The 15,775-nt window shown below is 39.0% G+C and overlaps 2 protein-coding genes across 2 annotated transcripts; one reads left to right on the top strand and one right to left on the bottom strand.

Moving 5' to 3' along the window:
- The first annotated feature begins 6,443 nt into the window (after positions 1 to 6,443).
- On the top strand, positions 6,444 to 7,764 carry LOC135594938 (polygalacturonase QRT3-like). The gene is made up of 2 exons (XM_065085448.1): positions 6,444 to 6,662; positions 6,763 to 7,764. The coding sequence occupies exons 1-2, from the start codon at positions 6,510 to 6,512 to the stop codon at positions 7,762 to 7,764; spliced, it is 1,155 nt and encodes a 384-aa protein (XP_064941520.1). The 5' UTR covers positions 6,444 to 6,509.
- Positions 7,765 to 7,974: 210 nt separating this feature from the next.
- Positions 7,975 to 8,606, bottom strand: LOC103969650 (uncharacterized). The gene has a single exon (XM_009383254.3). It carries the CDS (start codon positions 8,596 to 8,598, stop codon positions 8,014 to 8,016), a length of 585 nt encoding a protein of 194 aa, XP_009381529.2. The 5' UTR covers positions 8,599 to 8,606; the 3' UTR covers positions 7,975 to 8,013.
- Between the last annotated feature and the right edge of the window lie 7,169 nt (positions 8,607 to 15,775).

Below are 15,775 nucleotides of genomic sequence, written 5' to 3'. Positions count from 1 at the left end.
TGAGATTGGATTTGGGCCAACCCAATTATGGGCCAATTGGGCCCATGTAAGGACTATGTTGAGCCCAATGAAAGGCCTAAATAGTGACCCAAGAAGTGGCACTGTCATGGCACAGTCTTCGAGACTGTGTCAGGCGGTGGTATCGCTAGTCTGGGCGATGGTACCACCCAACGCAGTGTCAGTGTCAAACTGACATTGGCGGTGGTACCGCCCAGCATAGGCAGTGGTACTATCCGAACCCAGGAAACCCATGACGAGATGTTTTTAAGCTTTAAGTTTGAATCAACTTAAGGCCTACAAATACCCCTATCATTCCTGGTTAAACAAATATAAGTACAAAGAGTTTAAAAGTGAAGAAACGTTGTTGCAATCACTTGACAAATCCCCTCCTCTAGTCTAAGTCTAGAATTCTGTTTAGGAGGAGTGTGTGTGCTTGTAAAAGTTGTCTCCTAAATCTATGAAAGGGAGAAGAGGGGTGTAAAAGGTGGTTGGTCTTTGCCTATTGAAAGATGACCAATAGTGGATGCCGGTGGCCTTGACGAAAGAGGAATCGGTGGAGTGGATGTAGGTCATGACGACCGAACCACTATAAAAATCTAGTTTGCCTTTACTTTAAGCAATTTACTTTAAACTGCAAACTATATTCTCATTACTTGCTACGCTCTTCCGTACGCTTTCAATCTAAGCATATTTTCGGAATCGATTTTCAACGTACGAAATGAAATTTCAGAACTGACGTTTTTACCACTACACTAATTCATCCCCCCCTCTTAGTGCTGACTCGTTCCTAACACTATCATGTGGTTCACTGTTAGAGATGAGAATAGTTAACCTCCTTAATCTGCTTCTATAGATTTGAGATTTTGCAAGGATATATGATCTCTCTAGGTAACAAATTTGTCTTGATATGCACGATTTTCAATTTTGTGTTTTGTTTCATGCACCAATCTTCATATGACGATAAGAACCTTTTTCTTTTGGAAATCTTGGATTTTTCTTTCTATTCTTTTATTGCGCATAAGATTTTGCCTAAGGTTTTCCTATAGGTCTCAACTTGACTCTTTAGGGTATGACTTGAATTTCCCCTCGCTTTGCTTGATCTTCCTTTTTAACCTTTAATTTTATGATTTTGATTCTATATAGGCATTAATCTACATGCCCTTAAAAGGAAGGAGCTCGGCTCTTTGTCAGGAATGGTAGGGTCTCGATCAGTTCCGACAATTGCATATAAGGCATCGGTAGAGGAGTTGGATCCGCCTCAATCTAGATGCCATAGGAGCAACAATCAACTAAAGAAGAAATACAAAGTCCTAATGAAGAGGACCTCGCACCCTTAAAGGGATAACAAGCCTAAAGAGCCGACTCAGGAAATAGAGTGTAATCAAATCAAATAATCAAGTTAGGAATTAAATTTTTTTCCCTTACTTACCATTGTAATTTAGGAAATCTTAATCTATTTCCTTATTTGTTAATACGAATTAGGAAATAACTATTAAGCATTCCAAATAGAGTGATGTCATATTTGTAAGTATATTAAATAGAAATAATTTATATTTAATAAATATAAAAATAAAAATAAACTTCCTTTAATGGAGGCCCACCTCCTTCTATTTAAAGGGAGGGATCTCTCTCATTTGTTCCTCACTTAGCCGAGCACAACAACGGGAGGAACGAGGAGTTACACCCTGCTGACGAGAGGTAGGTTTCCCTACCTTTCTTAAAAATAAAAATTTTAGTTTTTATTTTGATTCTTTAAATGTTGAAAGTTTTATAGTTTTAAAATATTTATCAATTCTTTAAATGTCAAAATTTTATTATTGTATTAAAATTTATCAATTGAAGTTTTTTATAATGTTCTTTGACCCCTATTTATGATTTTTATTTTTAGATTTAAATATGTTAAAAATTTACATATTTTATGTATTAAATATATGATGTTTTCTGGCATTACATCTTACCTTTAATCTTATTTGGATTAAAATTTTGTTAGATTAAAATATGTTATCTAAAATTTTTGATATTCTTTGATCTAAAAATTAAAATATGCAATGATTTAGAATGTATTTGACTAGAATATGTTGAAATTATTCATGTGTTGAAATTATGATTTATATTTGAATTTAGAAGGTAATAGCCTACTCAGTCATAACTAGATAGGTTGAGAGCCTCACCTAGAATGGAGGAGGAGTGCTATAGCAATTGGATGAAATGGTGCTTCAACTTTTCAAATACCTCCTAGCGCTTCTCGGTCCACAAGAAACTTTTTTTATTTTTCAATACCTGGAAGAAGGGCAAGCACTTGTCACTGGACTAAGATAGAAATCGACTAAGTACCACTATTTGCCCTATCAACTATTGCACTTCTTTCATCGATCAAGGTGGATATATCTCTAATATGACATAGACCATTTTGAGATTTACATATGTTCCTCTCTGATAAGCACACTTAGATATGTTAAGGCACATATTATATCTCTTCAAAAACTAAAACATCTTAACTAAGGTTGTCATATGCGAGTCAGTTATTCTACTTTGACTATTATGTCATCCACGCACACCTGAACGTTCCTTCCGATTTGATTGTTGAATATTTTATTCATCATCCTTGGTATGTATCTCTCATATTTTTTAATTCAAATGATATGATTTTGTAACAATATATACTTCAATCTATGATAAAGGAGGTATGTTCCTGATCATGAGGCTCCATCCTTATTTGGTTATATCCCAAAAATGTATCCATGAAGAAGATGAGCTCATGGCTAACCATTTCGAGAAAGAGGATAGCTATCCTTTGGGCATGCTTTATTGAGATCGATGTAATCAACATATATTCTTTAATTTTTATTAGATTTTTAATTAATATAGCATTAGCAAGCCATTGGGGGTACTACACTTTGATAATGAATCTTGCCCATAGTAGTTTGTCTACCTCGTCGCTAATCATGTGTTGGCATTTTAGAGTGAACTTCGAATGTTTAGGTGGTATTTGCCCATAGTAGCTTTTGCTTCACTAGTTGGACTCAACGGAGATGTTTAGGTGGTGTTGGGCCACATCGAGATATATTCTTGACATATTTCTTGATGACTATATGAACACCTCAACATTTTTCTTGAGAAAGTCAATGAGTTGTATTTGCTTCTCTTTGGGGAGTGTTAACCCGACCTTGATGACCTGATCAAGATGGGCCTTGCATAAATGTTTCTCAACTAGTGGTTCAATTGGCTCTGGATATAGAAGGGGCCTAGCAAAATGTCGAGGGTCCAACTATGGTGCCTCGGGTCGGGCCCTCTTTAATATGGAGACTGTTGTTAGATAGCACTAACAAAACTCCTTTAGATAGCTCCTCAGCTCTCTAACGCTAATCTTTGTTGAAAAATTCATCATCATGTGATAGGTCTACACCACAACCCTTAACCTATTGAGTGTGGGTCAACTTATGGCCATATTATATGCCGAGGAGATATCAATCACTATAAACTTGGTCATTGCCATTTTGGAGTAGAGTTCATCATCAAACATAACATATAGGCTCATAGTCCCGAGAGGGGAGATAGAGTTGCCTGTGAACCATATCAGCAAAGAAGTTATAGGAGTGAGATCATAAGTCAAGAGCTTAAGTTTTTTAAAAACATTAAAATAGAGCATGTTAGTGGAACTACCTATATCAATCATGACCCTCTTTACTCAGGTGTTGATCATTCTTACAAAGACCACTAGGATGTCATCATAATTCGGGTCGAGATACTCCGTCTCCTCATCTTTGAAAGTTATTTTCGAGTCATCTTCTAATATTGTGCGCTTCTTGATAATGGTTCGGGTGTAGAATTTATGACATGAGGTGTTGTCTCCTCCCGAGGCAGACCCCCCCCAACAATAATGTCAATCTACCTCTTCATCAGGCCATGAGGTCGAGGTGAAGGTTCTCGAAGTCTCTAGATGAATCTCTGGAAATGCCCTCGATGAATGAGCTCCTCGATTTGCTCCTTCAAATCACGATAGTCCTCCATGTCATGGCTATAGTCATGGTGGAAGCGATAATATTAGGATCTCTCTCTCCTTTTCAATGGTGTCTTCATCGGTTGAGGGTCCTTAAAAAACTCTTTTTCCTTTAACTATAAGAAGACATTAGTTCTCGTCATATTAAGGGGGGTCAACTTAAGTCTTGAGCGAGGCAACTCCGATCAATCTTGTTTTTTTCATTGAGGTGACCTCGAGGTTGGGACCTATAGTGATCGCTCCGATCGTAGCCTTTTATACATCTCATTACGCCAACTAGAGACCATCACCTTGACAACTATGAATTGGTTGCCCTTTTGAGGATCTCGGGTATGATTGCCAACTACCTCTTTACCAATGATCAGAAAAGGCAAGAGGACCTGAGCTTGATCATGAAGGCTTAAATCATGAGTGATGAATGAGCTTCTTATATGCTATGGATCTCATTGGTGAACCAAAAAATGAAGTTAGAGAGTGTCTTTTCCTCCCCTTGCTTGAGCTTGAGCAACATTACCACTATGGGCTTTTGATATATATTTCCGAGGAAGTAAAACTCAAACTCCTTTGCGAGTCGACCGAGAGTAGCTTTAGGGGAGTATACCACTCTTGTGTTATGCCTCTCGATGTCGTTGGGAATATATGACACATTAGAGCATCTGAGGTGGCAATATGTTCAACTGGGTCGGTACTATCGTTGAAGGTTTCCAGCGATAGGAGATAGAAGTTTGTTGGAATCAATTCCTCTTGGATGTTCTAGATGAATGAGGATCGACCTGAGATAAGATTGATCAGATTCTCCCCCTTGGACTGCTAGAACTCCCATTGCATCTCGTCTATACATTGGTTTATTTGCCTCAATTGAACTTTTAGGGAGTTATCCACTGAATTCATTGATTGAGTCTCTATTTCGAGTGGAGTAGAGTGATGGTGTGGCGATGCATTGAATTCTACTGTTAGAGAATAAGGGGCTCCTTTTTCTGATAGTCTAATGACCTTGGGCGATCCTGAGGTGTTGGCATCGCATCAGTTGAGGGGATTCTGATGGGTGCTGGTGTTAGTGGTGGTTGCGGCATCGACCATGGTTGAGATAATAGTGCCGCTTATTGGGCTAGCTAAGGCAAGAGCAAGGCAATACCTTACATGCCCATGAGCATTTGAACCTGATGGGCAAGGTTTAGGAACATCTTAGTAGGAACTAGTAAGTGGCTTGTGTTCATCCCTAGAGGTGAGAGACCTTGGTTATTCAATAGATATTAGTGCCCCATTGGCATCTGTGTCGATAGATGCATTCACACTTGATAAGGATGACAATTACCCCCCTTGAGTAAAAGTATTATGTTTTGGAGGCGGGCCTTTTCTCATTGGAGCATTCATTAAGGGGATTGGCAAGCGGATGTTCCCCTCTTTCTCGCACCAAAATGTTAGAAAAAAATATCATTAATATCTTGATTAGTGCGACATAGTTCAAATCTATATACATAAAAATGTCCACAATATCTCTGGGATAGAAAAGCCATGCTTTCAAGGTCCCACTTACATAGAGGTTGAGGTCGAAAGGGGTTTCCCAACCGAGTTCCTCCGATGCTCAAGTTAATAATTCAAGATATCTAAATGAGGGTTCAAGTAAGAGTCATTTCTTTTCATATCTCAAAGATGATAAGGAAGTTTGAGATTATCTTTTTTATCATAAAAGAAGATAAGAGAGTTTGTAATGACTTTTCTTACCATAAAGAAAAAGAAAAAGAAAAAGATTTGTGATTATCTTTGTTACCCTAATGAATGAGAAAACTTATATTTTTCTATTTTAAATTTTTATCCAGGCAAATAGATAGAAGGTAACTTGGACTTGGACCCCACGTGACAACCATGTTGGTTGCCAATAAATTCCCTATCATCTTTTAATTTCCATAGTTTTTATTGGTTTAACACCCAAATCACCGGTATAAATTTCTCCATCAAACACTGCCTTATTGCACACATTCTTTTTATCGTCTATTGAGCAGAGAATGCAGATTGCAGACTGCAAGTCTAGATTACAATTATTGGATTGTCACAAGATCATAATGATCCAATGATCATTAGGAACAGAGTGGTTGTATCAGTTTAGAATCCAAAATTGTTGAACAAGTTATCACAAAAGAATACTTTCAATCCTATTTATATCTCTATCTTCGAGCTATCCAAAACGCCAAAAGGTTCTACCTCTCCATCTCAGATGGCGCCCTTCAAGTCTCTGTGGCTTCTCCTAGCCTTATGGTGCTGCGTTCATGGCAGTGATGCTGCCCTCCCTCAGCGCCTCACGTTAAAGCAGCACTATGCTAAGTTCCAGGAGAGGGCTTCTTCTCGGCCTTCACTCAATCAAGCAGTAAGATTCAGGAACTTGATGTAATGTTTTACCTGTCGCTGTTGTTGCGATGAGACTCTCTTGTGTGTGCAGGTGTCGAAGGTTTTCGACCCCATTTCTTTTGGAGCCGACTCGACCGGGGCTGCAGACAGCAGCGACGCCATCATGAACACTATCAATGCCACCTTCCAGGCTCAGCAGGGCAAGGCGTTGCTGCCGGGGATCAATGACTTGGGTGGCGCGGTGGTGGACTTGCAAGGTGGCAACTACAAGATCAGCAAGCCCATCCGTTTGCCCAGCGGCGGTGGAAATGTTGTGGTAATCGAAGCCTGTTTGATCTCTATGCTTCCTTCCCAATCCATCGCGTTCACCGTGCATGCACTGTATGAGTTCCTCAACCTTGAAATCTCTTATTCAGATCCGTGGTGGAACTCTGCGGGCAGATGATAATTTTCCTACCGATGGATATTTGATCGAGTTGCATTCGCCGTCCTCCGATCAGAAGCACGGCTTCTACTACGAGGACATCACCTTCCGCGACATCCTCTTCGACTCGGGCTTCCGCGGCGGTGGCCTCCTCGTGATCGACTCGGCTCGCATCCGCGTCGACAACTGCTTCTTCATCCACTTCGGAACCGAAGGCATCCACGTAAACAGCGGCCACGAGACCTTCGTCTCCAACACCTTCCTCGGCCAGCACGTCACCGTCGGCGGCGACCCCGGCGAGAGGAGCTTCTCGGGCACCGCCATCAACCTTGCGGGCAACGACAACGCCGTCACCGACGTTGTAATCTTCTCCGCCGGCACCGGGATCATCCTCTCCGGACAGGCCAACATCCTGACCGGCGTGCACTGCTACAACAAGGCCACCGGCTTTGGCGGCGTCGGCATCTACGTGAAGCTGCCGGGCAACAGCCAGACTCGCATCGACAACTGCTACATGGATTACAACGCGATCGTCCTCGAGGACCCGGTGCAGGTCCACGTCACGAACGCCTTCTTCCTCGGCGACGGCAACGTCGTCCTCAAGTCAGTGAACGGGGTCATCTCGGGGCTGACCATCGTCGACAACATGTTCACGGGGAACGGCAACGCAAAGGCAGTGGTGGAGGTGCAGGGCACGTTCAACCAGGTGGACCAGGTGGTGATCGATCGCAACAGCGTGACAGGCATGTCGGTGAAGTCGACGACTGCTAAACTGACGGTGGCCGGCAAGGCGGACAAGTGGGTGGCCGACTTCTCACCGATTTTGCTGTTCCCTGACCGGATCAAGAACGTGCAGTACTCGCTGTACGTGAATGGAAATGAGAGCATTCCGCTGCATGCGGTGACCAGCACGAGCAACAACATGGTGGTGGTGGAGGCCGACCATGTCGTCGACGGCGGTGTCTGGGTGTCGGTGGATCAGTACTCCAAGTAGAGAGAGAATTTGCTTCCCAGAATATTTTTTTTTTGTGCTTCATTGACTAGATGCGGTTAAATCTTTCAGAAATATTGTTTGCCTGCACGATTTGAGGTTAAATAATAAGGACAATATTTAGATCGGATAGTAGGAGGTCAAGTGATAGTTTTATTGATATTGAGAATTCCTCTCTCTCTCTCGCGTCGTTTCCTCAAGTAGCAAAGCATATAAGTTGACCTTGTCTTTCTCGATCCATTTGCTTTCTTCTCATGAGAAGTAACCATCAACCCTGGTGTTAAGGGAGGTTGGCCTTATCGTCATCTGGCTTGATATGCCGGCAAACAAGAGGCCATCAGCCATCTCCCTATTCATGGCGGAGTGCCTAAGCGCTTGAGGAAGCGCATCGCTACCGCTGTTTCTGTTACTGTGAAGGCTAAACATTGCCTCAGGATATCGCTGTTGTTGCCACTGGGGTTGGAAGCGTTTCTCCGAGTACGCCGTCATCGTCTCGAGGACGGCATCATGGAAGCTGGGACCCAACTTGATTGCTGACCGGCCGCCGGGCTGATTGGCCGGAGAATACGGCTCGGACGATAGCCCGGTGAAGTGTTGGACCATCGCCCGGAAGTTGGCGGCGTCGGTGTTGAGCAAAATGACGGGAGCTCTCCTGGAGGCTCTCGTCCGCCGCCGTGGGGGCCTCGACACCCGGCCCCCCACCCCGGCCTGCATGGCACCGGCCGAGAAGGGGACCGACGAATGCCCGAAGCACGACGCAGCGAGGGACTGCGGTTGCTCGATGCTCTGCACGCCGAGCCGCCCGGCCGGGCTTGAGGTGTCATCACTCGTCGCCATGGGCCGTAAAAGAGAGCGAGCGAGGAAGAGACGGTGGGTGGGGGTGGTGTATATATATGATATGTAAACAGATGCAGCGACGGACGAGATGATGCCACGTGGACACTCATCAAGCCCTCAAGAAGGGGATTTCGAGGAAGCATCATTGGTCGATTCTTGTTGACTTGGTGATTTGAATGTGGTTCGACCGACCTTCATCCGACATTGAAATGTGGTCCAATCGAATCCTCACCAGTAGCAATGGATGTTAAACGTGTCTCAATAAGAAGATAATACGAAAAAACGACAACCCAATACCACGAGATTCTTATCGATGAAATGGATGCAGCTTTACTCCATTATTTGTCGGCCGGAAAGAAGAGTTTGATAATGATACTCTTAGCCAGAAATCCCATACATCTTAACACAATCAAATCATAAACAAATCGAGAGAAAATGGGTTGTTCGAGGGAACTTGCAAAGTTCATGATCATTTTGGGGCTAATAATAATGTGCTCCTTTCTGAGGCTGATGGAGAACCCACCCATCTTCTGGCCGTCAAGAAAAGTCTGCATCTCGACCACCCATGATTCACATGTTCCCAATGCCGACGCACCAAATCAACATCCATCATTCAGTCGATGATGGAGTCATCCGATATTTACTATTAATTGTATCTATAAATTTAATATTATTTTTTTTATTTTTTTTAAATATTGAGATATTCATTTGGAAAATTAAGATCTCGTGGAATAATCGAATAAAAAAAATTGTTACAACCAAATAGATAATTTAATTAATTAGTGAGAATATGAGATCAAGCACATTTAAGATCATAATCCATCTAATTGATATTTTAAAGTGTTTCGTGATGTATCTTTCCTCTTCTTCTCTCTTTATAATTTTGTTAAGCGATGGAATATATCGACACGAAGATCTTTATATATAATTAGAATGACCTTTTAATAATCGATAATCACTATTAAATGACAAGAGATTGATCGTCAAAACTCAATTTGGAGATATTACAAATCCATAAACAAATTCCCATTGTATTCATATTCCGTACAAAGTTATAATTTCTTATGGATTAGTATTTCTTTAATGGGTTCATGATTTTGATAATGATATTATGCATTCGTGTGGAGTTACTTATCTAAATGAAAATTAATGTATATGTGGTCATAAAGGGCACAATTAAAGTAATTGGGATATGGAGAGCCCGTAAGATTCAATAAGAGCTGTCTATTATTATGTTTTATCTTTTCATTATGTTTATTGCTTTTTGTATTGATGATAATGAGCCATAATTGCATAATAAGATTTTACATTTTAGTATTGCATAATAAGATCTTAACCAAAAACTCAATGACTTAAAAAAGGTTCATCAAATTAATCCCATATTGATGGAAAATAATGATTTTGTAACGGGCATAAAACTTTGACCGTTCAAATCATAAAAGAATAATCTTATCATTATGCCAATATTACGTACAAAGCACCTTATAGAGTCAAAATTATTTTGGCAATAAAAACACACTCTTTTAGACATTATCAGCTATCCCTTGGTTAAGAAACTATGGTCATCATTGTTATCTGAAATTTTTTTTGTTATTGGAAAGAAGACTCAAAACACATTAATGATCTGTGTGTGAAAGATAAGATGTCTGCAATGATAGACTTTTTATCTCCAAGGAACTCCACTGGTTACGTTGAACAAATTGACGACTTTTATTATATCAGATTGAACCTATATATTCTTCAAGCCATCTTGTTCTGCTTTAGTGCATTCAGAATCGTCGGACATTGTCGATCCAGAAATTACAACATGATTTTTTTTTTATTTTATGATACTTTATAATTAGATAAGATATATATAATATAACTAATTAAATTTTGATAAAATATTTTGATCAATAAAAAATAAGTCCACTTAAAATAGGATTCCTTAAAGATAATTTTGATGAGAGAAAATCTCCTAATTACTTATTCTAGACTCTCTGTTCACATCTATAAATAGACAGGACCGACTAAAAAAGATGACATCTTACAAAGATTATAGTTGAGGGATTATAATCTTTAAGAAAAGAGGAGAAGGATATAATTCCTCTTTATAAATTGATAATGATCTTGGATTAAATATGATGTCTTTATAGATCAAACAAAAATCTTTTACGTATCGTAAAACCAGATCTAATTATTTGATTTTAATCCTGATTGTTTTCACATTTAATATAATATATTATATATTTTATGTTTACAAGTTTGTCTTTACTCATGTACCGAATGTTTACATCAAACAAATATGGGTGAAATGACCTATCATGTTCAATAATGTAATCGAAGTTTAAAAGTTATAATGGGTCAGAAACTTTTCTTCCCTGTGAAGGTCTCTATGCGTCTAGCTCGAAATCACGTAAGTTAATAGTCAGTGCAACCACTTTCACCATACTAAGATTGGTCGACTTTGAGACCTATGATATTGATAATCATTTCGATTAAGCCAAAGAAACCAAAAAATATTACCAATGATCTTCTTGTGAAGTTCGTATCGTTCGTATAGCCAAGATTCTTGATACCAATCCAAAATAAACTGAAATTTGTTGCCTATTTGGTTGCTCACAAATTGCCAAAAACTTATGCAAAACACATTAAAAAAAAATGTGTAAGAGAGTCAGAATTAAGTTTATAAACTAGACAACAAGTTGGGTAAGAATGCAATACATAATAGTGTTGAATATGGGATTTTGATGATAAAATCAATTGATAGTGTTTATGATTTGATCTATGGATTGAGTGACATAGGAAGCTTCGATCAGGGAGAGACAATTAAAGCTGAAAGAATCATGTTGGGCCGAAAGATCGATCGACATATCTGTAAAAGGCTTCGGGCCATGGGTTCGGGCATCGGGCCAAGAAAAGCAAAAATTACGCTAAGAAAATTAGAGTTACGGAGGTCAACTGACCGATTGGGCAATGGCCGCAAGAGAGGAAGATGCGCCGAAGAATCAGATGAAACGTCAATGAACCAATGATATGCCGGACAATATTTGATTCAGACTTTGTAATAATTGTCTAGATCGAAATAGGTTTAAAGTGTGTAGGATTAACTACGATGGCTATCAAGGCATAAAGCAAAATGAAGTCCCGGAGTCAAGAATGAGATTTCGTTGGGAGTTCGAGAGTTTGTTAGAAGTTTTGTAGGAATTGATCAAGAAGTCTAAGAGCTTGCCAAAGAAGCTCGTCGAAACTTGCCAAGAAGATCGTCGTGAAGTTCAGGAGCTTATTAGGAGTTCGTTGGAACATTGCCGAGAGATCGTTAGAAGTTCATCGGAAGATCGTTGGAAGCTCGCCGGAAGCAACCGAGACTTATCGGACTTATTTAGCTTAGTGTATGCCTTAAAATTCATAATTAGCATATAATTGGATTGGAATTGGGCCAATTGGGCCCAAGTTTGGATTGTGTTGGGCCAAGTGAAAAGCCCAAATAGTGACCCAATATGTGTCACCGTTATGACACAGTCTTTGAGATTGTGTCAGGCGTACCGCCAGTCTGGACAGTGGTACTGCCCAATGGCAGGGTGTCAAACGGTGGTACCACTAGTACCCTGAAATCCAGGGATGAGACACTTTTAGGCTTCAAGTTTGAATCCACTTGAGGCCTATAAATACTATTCTCATCTTTGGTTAACACACACAAGCATGGAGAATTTAAAAGTGGGAAAATGCTATACTAATCACTTGAGAGATCCCCTCCTCTAATTCTAAGTTTAGAATTATGTTTAGAGAGGAGTGAGTACTTGTAAAATGTTGTCTCCTAAACTAGTGAAAAGGAGAAAAGGGGTGTAAAAGGATCGTTGGTCTTCGTCCATTGAAGGAAGACTAGTAGTGGAAGTTGATAGCCTCGAGTGAAGAGGAATCGAGAGTGGATGTAGATCACAATGATTGAACCACTATAAAATCGGTTTGTTATCTTTTACTTTGCTATTTACCTTTACTGCAAATCATTTTACTTGCTCACTACTCTACTTTCTCATTACATGCTTACGAAAGTATTTTTAAGTTAACATCTTTCCGATCAATTTTTAACGAATGAATATTTTCAGATTTTGATATAAAAATTTTTAACCTTGTAAGGTACACCAAGATGCCACATATCCTCCTTATAATTTAGATAATGACAAATATAAGTATTAAGCACTACTTGAGGCAATAGTATTATCTATAGGAGTACTAGTCCAAATCTAATAGCCATTATAGAGATTGAGTGGGATGTGAATATACTTAATCTTGTCAATCAGAAATATTAAGTATATTCGTATAATATAGCTGTCATATATATATATATATATATAACTAATATTCATAATTATGAACCCTACCTGAGGTCCTAATTAATTAAAAATGATAAAAATCTCAATGTCTACCGACAAATATGAAATATTTAAGGAGTATTTTCTATAACATAAAATATTTCCTACTATAGTTGGTAACCAAATGAATATTGACGATAAAAGGTAACCTAGGGGCATGGATATCAAGATTTGACCTTTCTTACCTTAAAACTCCACTCAACTTATTTTAGACTTAACTTAGGTATTCATTGAATCACAACGAGGACCCTAACTTGAGATTGATCTTGAGTGCAAGTCAAACCCCACTACAAACATCAAGAGCATGTTAGATGGGCAAGGAACTCCTATCACAAGTCGGATTAGAATCAAATCGAGCTGCTCCAACAATTCTCCACCATCAAATTTTTCTCTAGCATTTTAGTGCTAAAAGGAGAGCCTTCATATCGCAGGAGCACTGTTGCATTGACACTCCGAATGAGTAGTCTATTAGGGATATCACATCTCTCACCTATAGTATATCTTCACCTAAACTAGTTTATCTTCTTTGATTTTTTTTCTCAATTCTTTAACCTTCGTATAGACTCCCATTTAGTACCAACAATTATTCAATGATTCTAGTCTCTCTCCCTATTGGGAACTCTCACCTATATTATGGTTCTCATGAAGGTTATCCTATGCCTCAACCAATAGGTCTAGACATTAATAGAGATGATGCAGTTTGTTATCCCCTTATCCCGCAACTAGCTTAGTTTGTGACAAGTCCAATTCCTCAATAGCTGCTAGGTCTCTCCCACCCTCCACACCCATGTTGCTCTAGAGCACTCATAGTCGACTAATCATCCTGTGAACGTTGCTCCATGATATCCTATGATTGAGTTAATGGACCTCATCGCTCCTAATTAGTGACATGTGAATCAAAGGCTCAATCGGTGAATTCCACTGGCTACAACATATAAATGCAAATCCAAGGGATGGACTTATACTTAGAGGACATGAGTCGAGAATTCTATCATGCAAAAGAAGGTAAACTAATAGAGCTTGCTTTGGCTAAATCTCCTTTCATCCAGAAAATCCAAGAAGAAGTGATCCCTTTAGGCTTTCGATTGCATACCTTGGAAGTGTTCAATGGAGGTGCAGATCCTATAGAACACATAGTGACTTTCCATGCTCAAATATCACTCTATGATAGATCATATGCCTTGATGTGTTGTACATTTCCTATAATATTGTGAGGCATCACGAGTGGTATTCTCACCTTGAACACTCTTGGCGGTCTTTTTTGCTCAGCTTGCTAACAAGTTTGAGCAATGTTTCATTGGGAATATATGTCCCAAGTATACGACTACATCTCTACAATTAATCCACCAAGTTGAGAAGGGAGTCGCTAGTAGATTTTGTATCTAGATTCACAAACAAGACTTGAGGAATTACTAACACACACCTATTAGTCCTCATTCAACCATTCATGTTTGAATTAGAGTTATTTTGATTCTTTTGATATAACACCCTACTCCTAACCCCATCCATACCCTATATGCATAACTAAAGTAGAATGTCATCACTTTCTAATTTTTTTATAGGAGTGTAAAGAAAAATATAAATAATTTTAAAAGAAATATATCAATTTACTAAGCAAAATAATAGGGTTTCTCCTATAAATAGTAATTTTGACACTTGTATATAATTATAACATCAAAAGAAAAACACATCTATACAATATATCCAAAAGTTATATACATAAAAAAACTAACTTGTCATCATTCATATATGCACTAGTATGGGCTTACATGTGCTCACTTCCTTGCCCAACAACTTGAGTAGGGTACTAGTATCTTTACCTATAAAATAAAATTTATAGTAAATAATCACTCAATAAATATAATTATGCCTTTATGACTTTATTTAAATGAGTATGTATCATGTCATGTATACAACGTTTCAAAATCATATGCAAAAGACATTTAATAGTAAACACATCATCCTATAACTTCTTTACAAAGCATAATCCTACAACATAATATATACAAAAAAATATAAAATTCTACATTAAAATAATTTAAAATGCTTATATGCATATATAAGATACATATTACATTCATAGACTTCTATACCCCATATTATAACATATACATGTACTCCACACCACACATCATAGTATATATGTGTACTCTTACACTACACTTCTTAACATATATGTCACGACCCGAGCCTGATGGGCTAACTAGCCTATCAACTTCGTTTGGTCTAAACCACTGACCAAAATACTTAAGCTAAAGTTTGATAATAGTACACTCATCAGACCCTTATAAGTCAATCTTAATCTTGCCCACTTTCAATGTGGGATTAATCAGGGGTGTTACAATCACCCTCACTCAAAGGCTTGACGTCCTCATCAAGGCCCAACATAACCCAGATCAGACCCTAGCATAGTGCATATGAGGTGTAGCCTAGTGGTGGCTCCATGTCGTGACGAGTCCTCTGACTCCATCTACGAGTAGCCCTTTCCTACTCGAGCCCCCTCACCATGCCCAAATACTAGGTCGGCTCTGATACCAAATGTCACAACCCGAGCCTAATGAACTAACTAGCCTATCAATTTCGTTTAATCTAAACCACTATCCAAAATACTTAAGCTGAAGTTTGATAGTAGTATACTCATCAGACCCTTATAAGCCAATCTTAATCTTGTCCACTTTCAATGTGAAATTAATTAGGGGTGTTACAATATACATATACTCCTACATGGCACGTGCATATATGTACTCCTATTACACAAGTCATAACATATACTTATACTCTCATATCATAAGTCATAGCATATATGTACATTCTCATACTGCACG

The sequence above is a fragment of the Musa acuminata genome, chromosome BXJ1-2, assembly GCF_036884655.1.
Source record: "Musa acuminata AAA Group cultivar baxijiao chromosome BXJ1-2, Cavendish_Baxijiao_AAA, whole genome shotgun sequence".
In the NCBI taxonomy this organism is placed as follows: domain Eukaryota; kingdom Viridiplantae; phylum Streptophyta; class Magnoliopsida; order Zingiberales; family Musaceae; genus Musa; species Musa acuminata.
This window is presented reverse-complemented; position numbering and strand designations above follow the sequence as displayed.

Excerpts from the sequence above, each read along its gene's own strand:
- LOC103969650 (XM_009383254.3), bottom strand. The coding sequence starts at position 8,598 with ATGGCGACGAGTGATGACACCTCAAGCCCGGCCGGGCGGCTCGGCGTG.
- LOC135594938 (XM_065085448.1), top strand. The coding sequence starts at position 6,510 with ATGAACACTATCAATGCCACCTTCCAGGCTCAGCAGGGCAAGGCGTTG. Across the intron at positions 6,663-6,762 it reads GCGGCGGTGGAAATGTTGTG|ATCCGTGGTGGAACTCTGCG; the intron begins GTAATCGAAGCC and ends TCTCTTATTCAG.